This window comes from Haliotis asinina, chromosome 11, assembly GCF_037392515.1.
Source record: "Haliotis asinina isolate JCU_RB_2024 chromosome 11, JCU_Hal_asi_v2, whole genome shotgun sequence".
In the NCBI taxonomy this organism is placed as follows: Eukaryota; Metazoa; Mollusca; class Gastropoda; order Lepetellida; family Haliotidae; genus Haliotis; species Haliotis asinina.
Window position 1 is genome coordinate 36,351,690 of NC_090290.1, and position 16,383 is coordinate 36,368,072.

At 39.5% G+C, this 16,383-nt stretch overlaps 1 protein-coding gene across 1 annotated transcript; it reads right to left on the reverse strand.

Annotated features, from left to right (window-relative positions):
* Positions 1-646: 646 nt before the first annotated feature.
* On the reverse strand, positions 647-1,635 carry LOC137256316 (uncharacterized). The gene has a single exon (XM_067794077.1). It carries the CDS (start codon positions 1,633-1,635, stop codon positions 649-651), a length of 987 nt encoding a protein of 328 aa, XP_067650178.1. The 3' UTR covers positions 647-648.
* Positions 1,636-16,383: the final 14,748 nt, after the last annotated feature.

The following is a 16,383-nucleotide window of genomic DNA, read 5'->3' on the forward strand; positions in this document are numbered from 1 at the left end:
TTACGCCGCTGTAATCGAACGCTTTGACACCTACGCTACCTCACGTCTTCGTAATAGAAATACATTTAGAATGGAAAGTATGATACTGTGATACACTAATAATTCACTTAGCATTCCTAATCGGATTGTATTATTTACGATACGCGAACACCCCTGGCGTATAATCTATGTGAATGTGTTATGTCAATACTGGTGACACCTATCCGTCACGATATGGGTTAGAATCCTTCTAAACGTACTAAACCCCGTGCATGTCGTAAACAGCAACTAACGAGACTGGGTGCTCAGGTTTTCTGACTTGATCGAAATATGCTATCGTGTCTCATTTGCGTAGATCGATGTTCATGACATTGGTCACTGGATTGTCTGGTTCAGTCTCGATTATTTACAGACCATGTGTGTTGCTGGAATATTACTGAGTGTGGCGTTAAACAACATATCAGCCAAACCAGTGACTGAATGAAATAACGAGCCATCTGATGTCAACAAACATATGGCGCTTCAGTTTATTCAACCCGAACAACAACCCTGAAAATAATACTGTTTTGGCATTTGATAAAACTGGGTCCCAAACCAGAGAGACTGTATCAATACTGGTATCGAAGGCGGACTACCAACACACAACAATGTTCAGTCACTGGTCCGTACCTACATAGTCCTTGCCTGCTCGAATGATTTCCTCTGTTGCCCTGGGACAAATATGTAAGATCGCTGACCATGATTTCGAAAAATTCTTCCCATCTGACCATAGCTCCTCCTTAGAATGTTATCAGCCTCGGCAGTTGTCACCCTTGGAACTGGACGTGGTGTGATTGGGCAGCTCCGGGGATCATGCATGAGTCTCGACATCCTCCCACCCTGAGCTATGCTTGCACTGATTTCAGCCTCCGGCTTGACGCGCGGAACTGGACGCGAGGACAGAGGCATACGCCCATAGCTGTGAATCAGTCTTTTCATTCTCTTGCCCTTATCGAGTTCTGCTGATTGCTCTGCTTCAGGTTTTACACGTACGGGTCTTCGTGGCGTCCCCTCGTTTTTGCCATACTTGTGGATGATATTATCCATCCGCTTCCCTTTACTCACTTCAGCTATTTCTTCGGCTTCGGGTTTGACGCGAGGGACAGCTCGAGACGATGCGGGCATCATGGCGTACTTGTGAACAAGATTATACATCCTCCCGCCTTTGTGAACTGTTGCCGTTTCCTCCGCTTCTGGCTTGACCCTTGGAACTCTGGGCGTAGGTCCATGCTCCCCATACTCGTGTACAATAACTTTCATTCTCTTGCCTCTACTGACTGAGGCAATGTCCTGTGCCTCAGACTTTATTCTAGGTGGTGCGGAAAAGGACCTTGGAGTTGCTGTGCCGTTTAGGAGAGGGGCCACCTTACCATTACGTCCGAGGTTAGAGTTGTCTCTTGTGGCTGATGTGGGACAGCGAGGTTTGGGTCGGGGAGAAGAGTATCCTGCTATTCCTTTTCCAAAAGCCCATGCCTTGACCACCCCCCAGCCCCGGGTGTAGTTTGAGTGAGCCTCAGGTTTGACTCTGGGTACAGGACGAGGGGTTCTATAGGAACTGTTTCGAACATCATGCCCGGGGTAGGACGCACGGTAACTGGTCTGGGGTCGCACGGGCATTTAGACGGTCCGCTTCGGATGATGAAACCTACGGGTATACATAAAATAGCATTAAGTGTTGACGACGGACATAGTGAAATATTTTATGAAGTTTCACGGCTCATTTCGGCGTCATACACTGACCGCAAGGTATAAGTCGCATCGGTGTGTTTTAACACGAAATTTAGGGCCGTTACGAAATGATGGTTGATATAGGCGGCTATTTGTCGGTTTAAGTGACAAATGTCTGGTACATCAGCACGCATGAGCAGAAGAGTGGTTGAGTGACTTTAGTATTCCAGCTGTATGACGGCGTTGCTGCAGTTGTTGGGTCAGTGAGTGAGTTGCTTATTACGCCGCTTACACGGCCTATCACAGCCTGGGACATCAGAATTGAGCTTCGCATATAGTAACATGTGGGGAATCGAACACGAACCATCTTGGCTAACACTATACCATCACCTGTAGAAAGTGTAGAAATGAGCAATGCGAAAAGTAAACAGTCGTAAGTTCTTATATTTTCTCGAAATAAATATTTGGCTCAGTCACTACTCATAAACTACTATACTGGCGGAGCTGTGCATAAACATAAACATGTTCAGTTTAGAAGGGTTCCTTGCAGCCCCTCACTCAATTAGAGATTGGACTGTGTTGGAGATAAGACTGTTGACTGGCTGTATCAAGCAATGTTTCAATTCAACGACAGACTTTCAGCGAGACTAAAGACATTATTTATGGCAATTCAAAGCACATTCCACAAGAGTCATATTTACATTGAACTACGTTGATAAGAACATATCGATTTGTTTGTTTCGACACGACACACGACATGGACCGTGTGATCAATGTAATTTTTAAAAACTGTTTTGTCAAAAGGTTATCAGCCTTGGTAATGGCAGTGTAGCAACTCTTGTGAATGTTTGCACTTCGATACGATCAACCAGCGGGTAGATTTTTCAAAAGTGTATTCACTGATAGTTCGTCGATTATAACGATCGATTTAACCATGATTCAAGGGCGATTTGAAAATAATGTTCCAAGTAAATTTCAGGATTTCAAGAGAAATCTACAGAATGTCAACTGATTAGGGGTGAACGAGCGAGTTGGGGTTCATGTCGCTATTAGCAATATTCCTGCAATGTGAGGAATCGAACCCGGGCCTTCTGTAACTGTAGCTGTAACTATTATGTTACCTCAGGCCCTGTTCTCGACTTTATGCGAACTGCCACCCTCACCACACAGCCAACACACTGTGATATTTGGAGGATCGATACAAAGGTGAGAAACTGACACCTTTGGTGACATCGTTTAGAGGCAGAACATTAAACAACAGGCGGACAGGCCCTGTCATTCCACGATATCATCAGGGACTCATTCATTGATACATACCGCCAACACTAGAACAAGGGATGAGATCCGTGACGTGTACGACAGGATCAGGATCAGCATTTAACGCTAAGCTGGCCAAATCTTTGGTTGTCATAATACAACAAAATCACCGAGATATTTTTCAGTCGCCAGGCGTGTGCAGTGCGCCTATCCTTTTCTGTCTCGCTATAATCAACGCCAATGCTGGTCACACCCAATATTGGCACTGTTGATAGTTGCGTTGAAACACCTCTCTCTTAGAGGACATTCCCATGTGACCTGTTGCAATGTGTGGATTTAGTCAGTAAATAGGTTATCAAAAACATTAGACGGATCATTAGATAGAATGTTTAGACGGATCACCAGATAGAATGTATTCATTTTAAATAACATTTACAAAAACTTTCCCTTTGGCGTATATAAAAGTTATCTGGTAGAACTATTGTTTTCTCAAAATCAGTGTTGTCATAGATGGCGCAACGTTGATAAAGCATTTTGTGTAGTACATTACATTTGCATGTCATGACACTCGGTTTCCTTCCTCTGACATTTACATATGCATGGACATATTTGTCTTCACTTATTAAAAACATGCTTACCTTGGTTAAAGAATAGCATGCCTTAGTACATAGGCCTTCGATCGACTGACTCAACCCTACATACCGATGAAAATATGCTTACCTTGGTTCAAGAATTGGTATGCCTTCGGTATTTTAAATGTAGGTCTTCGATCGACAGGCTGAGTCCTAAACACTGTGTTGCCGCCTTGACAAATTACAGAAACTGGGAACACTAATCTGGAGCTAATCTCTGTGGGTCAGTGGTAGAGTTCGACCTAGACGCCAGCAGGTTTGCATTAGGTAACGACTCGGGGATATTTGATCACATTACGATACTACTGATACGGGTACAATGCCTACGGTATTGATTTGGCTGGTAACGTCATGGCCTACACCTGACAAGGGACAGAAATCAGGAATGCTATGCCCCAAATGATGTGAATGACTGCGTGGGTACGACGCACAGATCAGTTTAAGCTTTAATCATACAAAGAAAGGGGACCAAAGTGATTTGTCACCCTCTATTGGAAAGGAAAGTATCTGATTGCGTGCGTTACTGTGCGGCGAGGTGAATTCGTTTGGAACTTTACCCACAACGTTAGTTTAGTCATAAACAACACGGTCAAGTATTGATCAGTATATTTGTACACCGCGCTACAACAATACTCGTAGTGTGAGTGAGTGAGTTTAGATGAACGTCGCTCTCGGCAATATTCCAGCCATATGGCGGCGGTCTGTAAATGATCGAATCCGGACCGGACGATCCAGTGAACAACAGCATGAGCATCGACCTACGCAATTTGGCACCGACGGCATGTGTGAACCAAGTCAGCGAGCCTGACTGCGCAATCCCGTTAGTCGTCTCTTACGACGAGCATAGTCGTATGGCAAGCATGTGCTGCTGGAGACCTATTCTACCCCGGGACCTTCAAGGGTCTTTTATTTTGGAAGTTCAACACATTTGGAAGAAACAACATGGGTTATTGAAGGTTAATTCTAACCCGTATCTTCACGGATAATACTGATAAGGAAGACATTGTGTGGACATTAATGCTTTTTCTTTTACCTGAACGTTAGGAGTTTCGTTGGGTTCGTCGATTTGATAGTCATATATAAACTGACCATGGTCAGGTCATTTAACCATAAGATGAATGCAAACATTTTGTGCTTAATGGGCACTTTAACCGAAAAAGACGGGTTGTTGATTGCCAACAACTGAAAGTTGATCACCATACCAAGAACGATGGGGACATACAGTGCTTTTGCAACCTTCATGGGCCCTAACTGGATTTACACCACCTTGGCGGCCACTGGCGATTGTACGAAATACGCAATATCCAAATTTTCAAGAACAAATACTACGTTTTACAAATTTTGTGACATTAAATTTGACTTTGGAGGCTTTGGGACTTACGTAACCCTCTCAGGAGGACAATAATATTAAGATACTTTAACCTCTTTCGAAGATACAGCTTCTAGGCATGACTTGTGGGTAGAAGTGGTGTAAGAGGGGCTATCAGACAGCTTTGAGCCTAAAGGTCATCTGATATGTACATGATCAAAATAAATGTATGATAGTGTTGAATGGTTTATATTATTAAATTTGACTTTGGAGGCTTTGGGACTTACGTAACCCTCTCAGGAGGACAATAATATTAAGATACTTTAACCTCTTTCGAAGATACAGCTTCTAGGCATGACTTGTGGGTAGAAGTGGTGTAAGAGGGGCTATCAGACAGCTTTGAGCCTAAAGGTCATCTGATATGTACATGATCAAAATAAATATATGATAGTGTTGAATGGTTTATATTATTCACATAAACATAATATTGACAATGAAGAGTGATTGACAGCTGTACCCAATAACACTCAGTACTCGTTTTGCTGTTCAGCGCCCTTCATCGTACTTCACCGGGTGGCCTCGGGGACCAAAAACGTTTATGGCTGCTCTGTCTATTTCTGTGTCGATATGGGTATACGCCATAAGATGCCACGTGATCAGAAACAAGCTCCGTGTGCATGTCACTATAACGTTTATGTGAATGATATAAGCAATGCTTCAATATGACACAGTTGCCTTTTTTATCGATATCATGCACATATTTAGGCTCAAATCCTTTTGATGGCCCTTTGAGGGCTTTTGAGTAAACCTGATCATTCTAATTTAGTAAATACTATTTTCCTGTTATGAATCATGATGGTGTTTACCTTACGGAATGTTGTTCTTCTAATGCTCCCGGTGAGTCTTTTATACCACACGATTACATTAATTATTTCAATTGTACCATTGTGTAACTGGAATCTTCTACGCACTCACAGGCCGATCTCGATAATTGTAATTGCAATTGTAATAGTACGGTAACTGTGCTTCTTCAGAGTGAGTGAGTGGGTTTAGTTTAAGGCCGCACTCAGCAATATTCCAGCTATGTGGCGGCGGTTTGTTAATAATCGAGCCTGGACCAGACAATCCAGTGATTAACAACATGAACATCGATCTGCACACTTGGAAACCGCTGACATCTGTCAACCATGTCAGTGAACCTGACCACCCAATCCCGTTAGTTGCCTCTTATGACAAGCCGCCTTTTATGGCGTACTCGTTCAGAACGATCAGCAGGAAGACGCATGCCCACATCCGTATGGTCAGTAGCTGTAGCCTCAAAAGGGGTTAAAGTATCATAAATACAGGATACGTAAGTCCCATAAGTTTAAAAATAGAACTTATAAGCTTACTGTAGTATCTGTTATTTTATTTTCTGTTATTTTAAGTTTCGGCTACATTTTTCTGGTTATTTGACAAGACATATATTTACTGTGTATGTAAAACCTTTCTTGTCACTATATGGCTGAAATATTGCCAGGTGACCTTAGATTTTAACTTACTCACTCATCACGTGTTTATGGTGAGAGGTAACAAGAGACCGCGAGTTGTAAAAGCCATGGTGGAATGCATATGCTTGCCAGCTTATACTTTGGGATGTAATGTATGAACAGGAGAAGAAAACTGTGTAAATGTTAGCATGAATGCGACAATATAATTTAACATTATTTTGTAACGAAATGAGTGAGTGAGTGAGTGAGTGAGTGTAAAGTCACATCGGTAATATTGCAGCCATATCGTGACTATAATAACATATACTTTGATAATAGTTTTTCCGTAAAATCTGTCGACAAAGGACAGTAAAGCAACTGAGTTAAGGAAGGCAGAAAAGGCTAACATGTAAGCGTTAAAGCATTTATTAAATGCAGGATAATATACTTTTCAAATAAGTAGGGTAACTGTACATTCAATGTACGATTGTCGAAATTTTGAGATATATGGGATTGAATCACTGTTGATGCAATAATAATGGATGTTTTGAGAATGCATCACCACATGGATTTCATTCAAAGCAAAGAATATTGCTGAGTGCGACGTAAAACTAAACTCACTAAAACTCTAAGCAAAGATGTTTGTTCAGTTACCCCCCTTGTTAGGTGACTGAAGCATGGCATGATAATTTCAGGTTTACAGTTTTAAGTCTGTAGTGTGTGATTTGACCATGAAAACCATGACCCTGCATAGATGCAAGAAAGTTATCGGGAAAAATGGTCTACAATGATTTAACGACCTACCTGAAAAACGTCAAGATTCATAATGACACCCCATGCACGTGTAGGAGGCTCCTACGTTGTAAACGTGCTTCCCATGCATTGTGTTTGCATGTGGTGATAACGTGAAATGATGCTGCATACACAAGATGAATGTCATTGTAACGTTCCTCAGTGGGTTTTCTTTCTACCAGACTTTAAAGTTCAGGTTCCCCTACTTCTTTTTAAGAGACTACAATATTAAAACTGGACTACAGGTTACCAATAACCGAAGGTAGATCATCATACTAGGGACTCACAATACCATTGCTGCCTGCATGGATTCTGGCTGGATTTACACCATTTCTTCAGATGTTGGTAATTTCTGTACAGTTTCGCCATATGTTAAAGGAAAACATATACTACGGTTTAGGTAATGACAGAATTTCGAAAGTGTCGTTCAGGATGCATATGAGTGAGTGAGTTTTTGTTTTACGCCGTTTTAGCAATATTCCAGCAATATGACGGCGGGGGACACCAGAAATGGCCTTCACACATTGTACCCATGTGGGGAATCGAACCCTTGGCTTCGGCGTGACGAGCGAACGCTTTAACCACTGGCCTACCCCATCGCCCCCAGGATGCATATGAACTGACTAGTATGTAGTGAGCGTCTTGAAGAATTGAGAGAAGGCATGATCATGCATTTTAGAGTTGATCTTCAGCAACCCTTGGTGGTCTATTAACGGTCAGACTCGCTGGCTTAGTTGACACATGCCATCATATACAAACTGCGTAGATAAATGCTTGCGATCTCAATCAATGGATTGTCTGTTACGTAGTGCCATATCTTTGTCCGTATGTTCGGAGCTGTGATCAAAGCGCATGTGTACTAACCTGATTGTCCATGTTCTGGAAGTCAATTTGAATGTAGTAGATCAAATAGAAAAAAGTAGACATAGTTGAGCGAATTATCCATTAACATTCAACATAGACAGTATCTTAATTTTGTGTTTAACCTTCATTATTTATTAGTTTGTTTCACATCTTTCATTGCGTTTAAAGGAGTATTTCGCGTTTAGTTGGTTAAAAGGAGAGTTCACCTTTACCTTGTTGAAACATTAGTCAAAATTTGTCTACCACCGCAAACCAAATGTAGTTTAGTTTCAACTGGTAGTTAGTTGTTGTGAACAAGATACTGGCCGTTTGTGTTGTTGTCTATGAACCTGATTTCTACACATGCATTCGCGATTGTGATGAAATTATTTAACTAAAATTCGCTATATATACTGGTAATACCTCCTCAGTGGCAGATCAAGTTAAAGATTAAAGTTAATCGCACCAACTGAGCACTTCCTTGAATCCTCCAAGAAATCACATAATACCATATAAATGCATCTCACTTTAATACAAATGTAATTAGCCTCACTAATTTTAAGTTTATCCTACATTATTTATTAGTGTATTTCACATCTCTCATTACGTTTAAAAGTGCATTTCGCGTTTAGTTGGTTAAAAGTGTATTTAACGTTTAGTTGGTTAAAAGTAGAGTTCACGTTTACCTGATTGAAAAGTAAGTTCCAAATTGCAAACCAAATGTAGTTTAGTTTCACATAAAGTGTGATAGTGGACAGAGTATCATGATATATTTTATGTCTGTATGTTTTAGGTGTATATTTTGTGTATTTTGCCACAAATTTCACTCTCTTTTGAAGCATTGAACCGTCACTTAATTTTTCTTCGTGTCATGGCTCAAACTGATGTAAAGATAATTAGCAGGAGTCCTATACTATTCAAAGTGTCTAGTTAAGACTCAGTCTATTGTTTCTAGGACCAGTAAATTTCCTAATCACCACTGTACAGATATCCAGATTGTTGGGTGGGGGTGGAGGGGTGGGGGTTCCGTGTTCTATATAAAAATTCACAGATGCGTGACAATCTTTTAAACAATAGGGGATTACCTCATTGTCTGTTTCGGCCTACATATAGAAAACTACCCCCTTTAACTTCATCTCGATTTTTTATTTCAGCAATTCAACATTTTTGCTTTATTTCCTCCTAAGACCAAATGCAGGAAATGAGAAAATGCTATCTGAAGACATATCTTCCCTTGAATTTGGAATGAACTTAATGTTAACTTGTACGTGTGCCATTTTGCAATGACGGAATCATGTCTACATTCTTCATATGCAATCGCAAAGACAGAGAAATAATCATTTGAATAAGCTCCACTCTGTTTCGCTATTATAATTCGAGTTCACTCAAATTTGTTACTAGAAACCGAATTTGCTTACAAAAATGTGCCATGTAATTAATGAGTTCCAGCTCAGTCTGTCAAACACTCCTGTCCCCCAAATGAGATTATGGGTGACATGTACAAAAGAGTAAAGAGACTATAGTCGCCAGATTAGCTGACCCTTACTGTTAATCCGTTATCATCACATCAGCTGGACGGCAAAGTGGAGTAGGAAGGTAGGATGAGTGTGTGGGTGTGAATGTGTGGGTGTGAGTTTGGTGCATGCATGAATATACTTTTGTGTGCAAGATTTGTGATGTAAGTGCAATATATATTTTTATTATTTTAATTGTTTTAGTGTGGGATATAGTTATATGTGTTTCACAGGCCAAATGGCCGGATGGTATGTAATACGTTTAGCCATGTCATTATGCACCGAATATTAGGATGTGAGACAATAATCAAAAGTTCTTGTTCTTGTTCTTGTCAGATTGAGATAGAAATGCAGCAGAGAGCGTTCGGGTGATCCTGGCACAGTCAGGCTGGTAAAGCTCATCATCAGCTCAGGGCCCTCCCCCTTCTACACGCAGCCCAAACAGAGAATTGGACTGCTCCCAGGAAACACTGCCCAGTCGAACCCACCAAGAAGTTTCCGGAGAATATGAAGACTTCCCAACACTGCAGCCTTCTGCATTACCCAGATTGTCAGAAGGGCTGTGCTGTCGGTGTATTCGTAACAATTTCATTATGTTATCAATATCACTTAAAAGCACCAGTTGTCACAATTCACATTGCACATACCGGGTACTACATTACTTAAAGCTAATTTAACCATTGATATACTCTATCTAAGTAGTACAACACATCAATGTCGCCATGTGCAAGTCAGATCGTTAATTTTCTGCTCGTCCAAATATCATCTAGGAAATGATTGGGTGTATCTTTCCATCTTCATTGATTTTCCAACTCAACCCTCCACGTCATAATAAGATGAAGAGATTTTCAAATCATGTATGGCACAGTTAAACTTATTACTAACCTTACAAGTGTCACGCAAAACACTGGCTCTGTGTTAGATATTAGTATATTAATCAATAACTTTGGCGTAGACATGGAATGTACCATCACCGTAGATAACTTCGTCAGATAGGTTCTGTTGAGCTAAACGGGGTAAATTAACAGTAAATTCAAATCGTATTTCACAACATAGTTCAGAATTTTAAAGCACCCAGTGACTTAATCCCTTATGAAAACACCAACACAACATGAAGGAGATTATCCACACTGTAATAACAAAATTCTACATTACTTCTACATCCCCACAACTGTGTAAACAAACTGCAATTGACGCCACTTACCATTGTGTCACGGTCACGAGAGCTATAAAAAGTGTGTAAAACAAATCGTAATTAAGGTGCCGTAATTATCCCGTCACGGTCACGTGATTACCCCTCGTTACGGCTTGTCCAATCAGAAAGTATTAGCAAAAGTACGTAATCTATGTCGAAAAAACAAACTCGTAATTAAAGACCGATCATAGGTATGGGCCAATCGCAAAGCATTTCAACACTGAAAAGTGATGTTTCGGCTATAAAAAGAGGTCTGTGACACTTGACCTCACAACTGAGAATTAAACATCGCCTTGTCTGATCACTGAATTAAGGAATTCTGCATTGTATTTTAAGGTAAGTTTGTCGATACAGCTCTATGAATCATGTCAGATAATATCATGACTGAAATGTATCACTGAATTGAATTATTGAATAGAAAATGGGAATATCGTGTGTATTGTTTATTTGCATGAACATTGTCATGTATAATATCTTAATCATTATTGAATATGTAAGTAAATTACATGTGTCATGAGGTTTTTGCCTATGTTGACCTCATCTATGGACACATCATTGTTATGCTGATGCATAACAGTGCAAATATGATAACTGTATATTTTATACAACGACGGCTGAGGCATGATTGATATATGTGTTAAAATGATTAGCATGAATGATTCCCGATTATATTTATTAATTAATGTTAGGTAGAAACAAGAAATAGAACTGTTATACATACAGGCTTTGAGATGCTAATTCCCTACCAATATGAGTACATTACATTATCGTTTGAATATCTTTTATGGATATGTATTTCTGTGTAAGACCTCACAATAAATATTAAAACATCCCAATAACTGGTCATTTAATCAAGGAATTATAACGTGCCGGGTAGCATAATGTAATAACGTGTAGTATATGTGGCTTGATAAACGTATTATCCCATTACGAACTGGGTAACATAATGTAATAATGTGTAGTATATGTGGCTTGATAAACGTGTTATCCTATTACGAACCGGGTAACATAATGTAATAATGTGTAATATATGTGGCTTGATAAACGTGTTATCCTATTACGAACCGGGTAACATAATGTAATAACGTGTAGTATATGTGGCTTGATAAACGTATTATCCTATTACGAACCGGGTAACATAATGTAATAATGTGTAGTATATGTGGCTTGATAAACGTGCTATCCTATTACGAACCGGGTAACATAATGTAATAACGTGTAGTATATGTGGCTTGATAAACGTGTTATCCTATTACGAACCGGTTAACATAATGTAATAACGTGTAGTATATGTGGCTTGATAAACGTGTTATCCTATTACGAACCGGGTAACATAATGTAATAACGAGTAGTATATGTGGCTTGAAAAACGTGTTATCCTATTACGAACCGGGTAACATAATGTAATAATGTGTAGTATATGTGGCTTGATAAACGTGTTATCCTATTACGAACCGGGTAACATAATGTAATAACGTGTAGTATATGTGGCTTGATAAACGTGTTATCCTATTACGAACCGGGTAACATAATGTAATAACGAGTAGTATATGTGACTTGAAAAACGTGTTATCCCATTAAGCACCCGGTAATATAACGTAATAACAGTAGTAAATGTGGCCTGATAAACCGTCCATTTTACAAGCATAGTAGCATCAATTCCAAAATACATGCTTGTCGTAAGAGGCGACTAACGGGATCGGGTGGTCAGGCTCGCTGACTTCGTTGACACATCTCATCGGTTCCCAATTGCGCAGATCGACGCTAATGCTGTTGATCTCGGGATTGTATGGTCCAGACTCGATTATTTACAGACCACCTCCATATAGCTGGAATATTACTGAGCGTGGCGTAAAACCAAACTCACTCACTCATTGTAAAGAAGATATGGGTGACGGGTTCCAACGTACTAAACTGTACCTGTGAAGGTCGACAAGTCAAGCATGCAGTGACTGAACTTAGAAGGAAGGGCAATGATGCACGACAGCTAGTTAGGGAGTTCACACAAAAGCTTCTCACAGCAGATGAGAAACGAATGGGGTTCTTGTCAAAGAACTACACCTCCTACACGTTCATTCAGAACGGCATGGAGTTAAAAACTTTCGCTAAAAATACAGCCTTTACTGTCTTCTGTCGGTAGTTCTCAGTCGGTTAAAATATAGCTTTTACTTTCCTAAAGTGAAGGAATTTTAAACGATTAAAAAATCATGGAACAAAGCCAGAAGTTGTGTGATCTGTACAGTGGACTTTACAGACGACGCCTTTCCATGATTTTGCGGTACATATGTACCAATTTATTTGAAAGCCTTTCTGATTGGACATTGATGTCCATGGAGTGAAAACGCATTATTTGATATAAATACAACTCACGTTGTGCAGATTAACAACAGTACCACAATGAAATGGAACCTTTGGTACCGTTTGTTCTCGTGACATTCAAAATGACTGACCGAATGTATGTGTCGGTCGATGTTATTGGGTATGATACTTTAAAAACCCTTGTGTTCTTTCACTTACTAACAGATATCCATGTTATTGATCAAATAACAACAACACTACTATCTGTACTAATGTCACTTTCCCGTCTCTTTCAAAATGAACACACTGAATAGAAATCTACTCTAGTCTTAAATTGGATTTTGTATTCATTTGTATCCACCCCTTTCGTCCCAGTGGTCACTTGCACCCACACAACCGGTTTGTGATGACCTAGGACTCTGTGTCAGTCAACAAGATTGGCTTTTATCGTCTGATAACTCAGAGGCGTTTGTTGTTGAAATCTAGATTTGAAACCAGTCGTGCTGTGCCTTGCGGGCTTGGATTTTTGTCAGATTGAATTCTATCATGTAAGTACACATTTAATCGTTTTCTTTGGGGGCATTTCAGTTACGACCAGTTGAATTTGTGTCTCTTGACTTGCACAATCTGCTTGCACGTGTACTTACATGTTATAACTTGAAAACCACCCCTATGTTGACAATCAATCAACCATTATTTTATTTAGCCAAACCACCACTAGTTTAACAGCAACAGTACAAATAAAGTTATTTTTTATGATAAATTCTTTGAATCATGTGGTAACAGTGAATATATTAGTGTGTACATATTTTTATTGATAGCTCTTAGAAATCCTGAAATAATCTTAACAAGTGGATAATCATTTGAAGGAAACAATAGTTTAATCTTCCGAGATTCCGAGGCCACTAACTATATAATACTGTGGGGTTATATTGGGGTCTTATGTTGTTAAAAAAACATTCAAACAGATAATGGCATTCGTCGGCTATCACTGGTGAACTGCAACGATTGCATTTTCTTTTGATTCTTGGTGTATTTTTCATCAGTTAGTCTTAACTGGTAAATTATGACACCGTGTAATTGCAACTCATATGCGCATATGGGCTAAGTATGCATGTCTTGTTTATTAGTTTATTACAGTGTCACATGTTACATAGTACAAAACATTTGGAGCACATATACAATACAAACACCAGACAGACAAGACATACTTTTCGGTCCAACTTCTAATATACACAAGCCACGGAAAGTGTGTCCTTTTCAAACACGCATTCTATCGTACTGCCCAAATCAGTCACATTCACCAACGCATTACAATGGTCAAATCTCTCAGAATAAGACATGTAGGCATGATTAAAGATCTTCTCTTTTGTTAAGTTATTATTGGTTGAGTCCACATTAGCGGTGAGATCGATAAACATTGGTGAGTGCCGTACAATTTAACATCACTTTGGTGATGATCTATTTTGACCAACTATTGCAATGTTACTTCTCTCCTTGAATTGTCGAATTTGAGTCAATATCCAAATGGATGTATAGTTTATTTGAAATTTAAACAAGCTGAAGTTGCTTCAGTGCCTATTTAATAACTGACAACTGACAAGAAACCAGATCAAATGAACAATGAAGCTGCAAGTCTCCAACCAATCTATAAAAATGCAAAACAAGATAGATATTTAATAACAATAAAGTCTAAAATTATGATCACACACACACACACACACACACACACACACACATACATATATATATATATATATATATATATATATATACATCGTTGCAGCCCTACAAATCACGTTGAGCTTTCTACATATCAGGTGAAGGCAGTTAGTTTGTGTGAGACATTCATTCAAGAGGTTTGTTTAATTAATCCAAGCTGTTTCCACCTGCTAGAGATATTGCAAAAGAGAGAGAGAAAATGTTTGTTATAGTGTCACTTGCTTTCGCAATCAATTACAGAACCATACATTACATACATACATTAAAACAAAAAAGCCCCACCCATACAATTCACAACATACTGCACACACTCTTCGCACCTTCCACACACATAAACACCACATGAACAGACACACAAAACACATGGATATGTTCAAAATGCCATATGAAAAGTGAGGTTCTTCGTCTCACCATAAGATGCACCTTGGAAGCGAGTAGAAGGTGACATTGAGGATATTGCATTAAAAATTATATTTTTCTTTGGATGTTTTCTGCATAAAAGTATAATTGTTCAGTCCCAGTGTATGACCGTCATACATGACATCTGAGTAGAGCGGGCACGAGATTGTGACGTGAGCTTCATCCTCGATATACAGGGGGCAGAGTGGACAACCCTGTCGTGCAGTGGGATAGGCGGCTTAGCGAATCTGCCAGTCTCGGTGCACAGAGGGAGACTGCAGGCTCTCAGTCGTATGAAGGACTTGCGATGGTGTCTTGACATCGCATTGGTTACATAGGGTTCAGGGCATAAATCATTCTTAACCAGTCCATAGGTCCTGTTCCCTTTGTTGTATTACCTTTATCATTCAGCAAAAGCAGGAGAGGCGTGCTCAGTGGTGTTAATTTTGTGTTATACACAAGATGCCAAACTGCATTCCTCCGTAGCAGTGGAGGTTATCAGTGCCCAGGTTAAATACAACGTGACGTCGCAGAAATGTTCGAGTTAATCGAGCAGGGGATTTCATGCAGTGACATAAAAAGTGTGAAGAGAGCTTGCGAATCTGAATATAAATATGTCCAGATTGTCATCAGTTTTACTGAACACCAAATCCAGAGTTTGAAAATATCCTATAATTTATATATCATGTACATGTACACCGATTTTAAGATTTGCCACATCACAATCTCAGAAAACGTTTGTATCCTTTTGGAGACGAATTTCACCGTCGTTATAGTTGTGAAGCTTTTGTGAACTACCCCTTTATAACACAGATAATGTACTCTTCAAAAAAGTAGGGGAACTTCAGTATTTTTATTTACGTTTAAAAAATATTTAGGAGATTTGTCGGAGTCAATCAATGTTGATATGATAATATTGAATGTTTTGAGAGTGCATCACCATTTTCACTTCCTTACAACCATAGCTTTTTGGTATGTAGTCGCTTTTGAAAAATTATTCGTGTATGACATGTAATTTGCATGTGTACGATTTTCATTTTAAAACAAACGACTAGAAACAAACACTAACAAATGTGTGATGCCAGATGAGTGTCAAAATTTATGTTCTAAGTGATGTCACGATTTTTTTGAAAAATCGCCACAATCAAGGATGGGACCCCATGCACGTGCATGGGGTTACTGCGTTGTGCACGTGCATATCATGCGTTGTCTTTAGGGGTGGTAATAGAGGGAATTGATGGTGCTTTATTCAGATGTCTGTACTTGA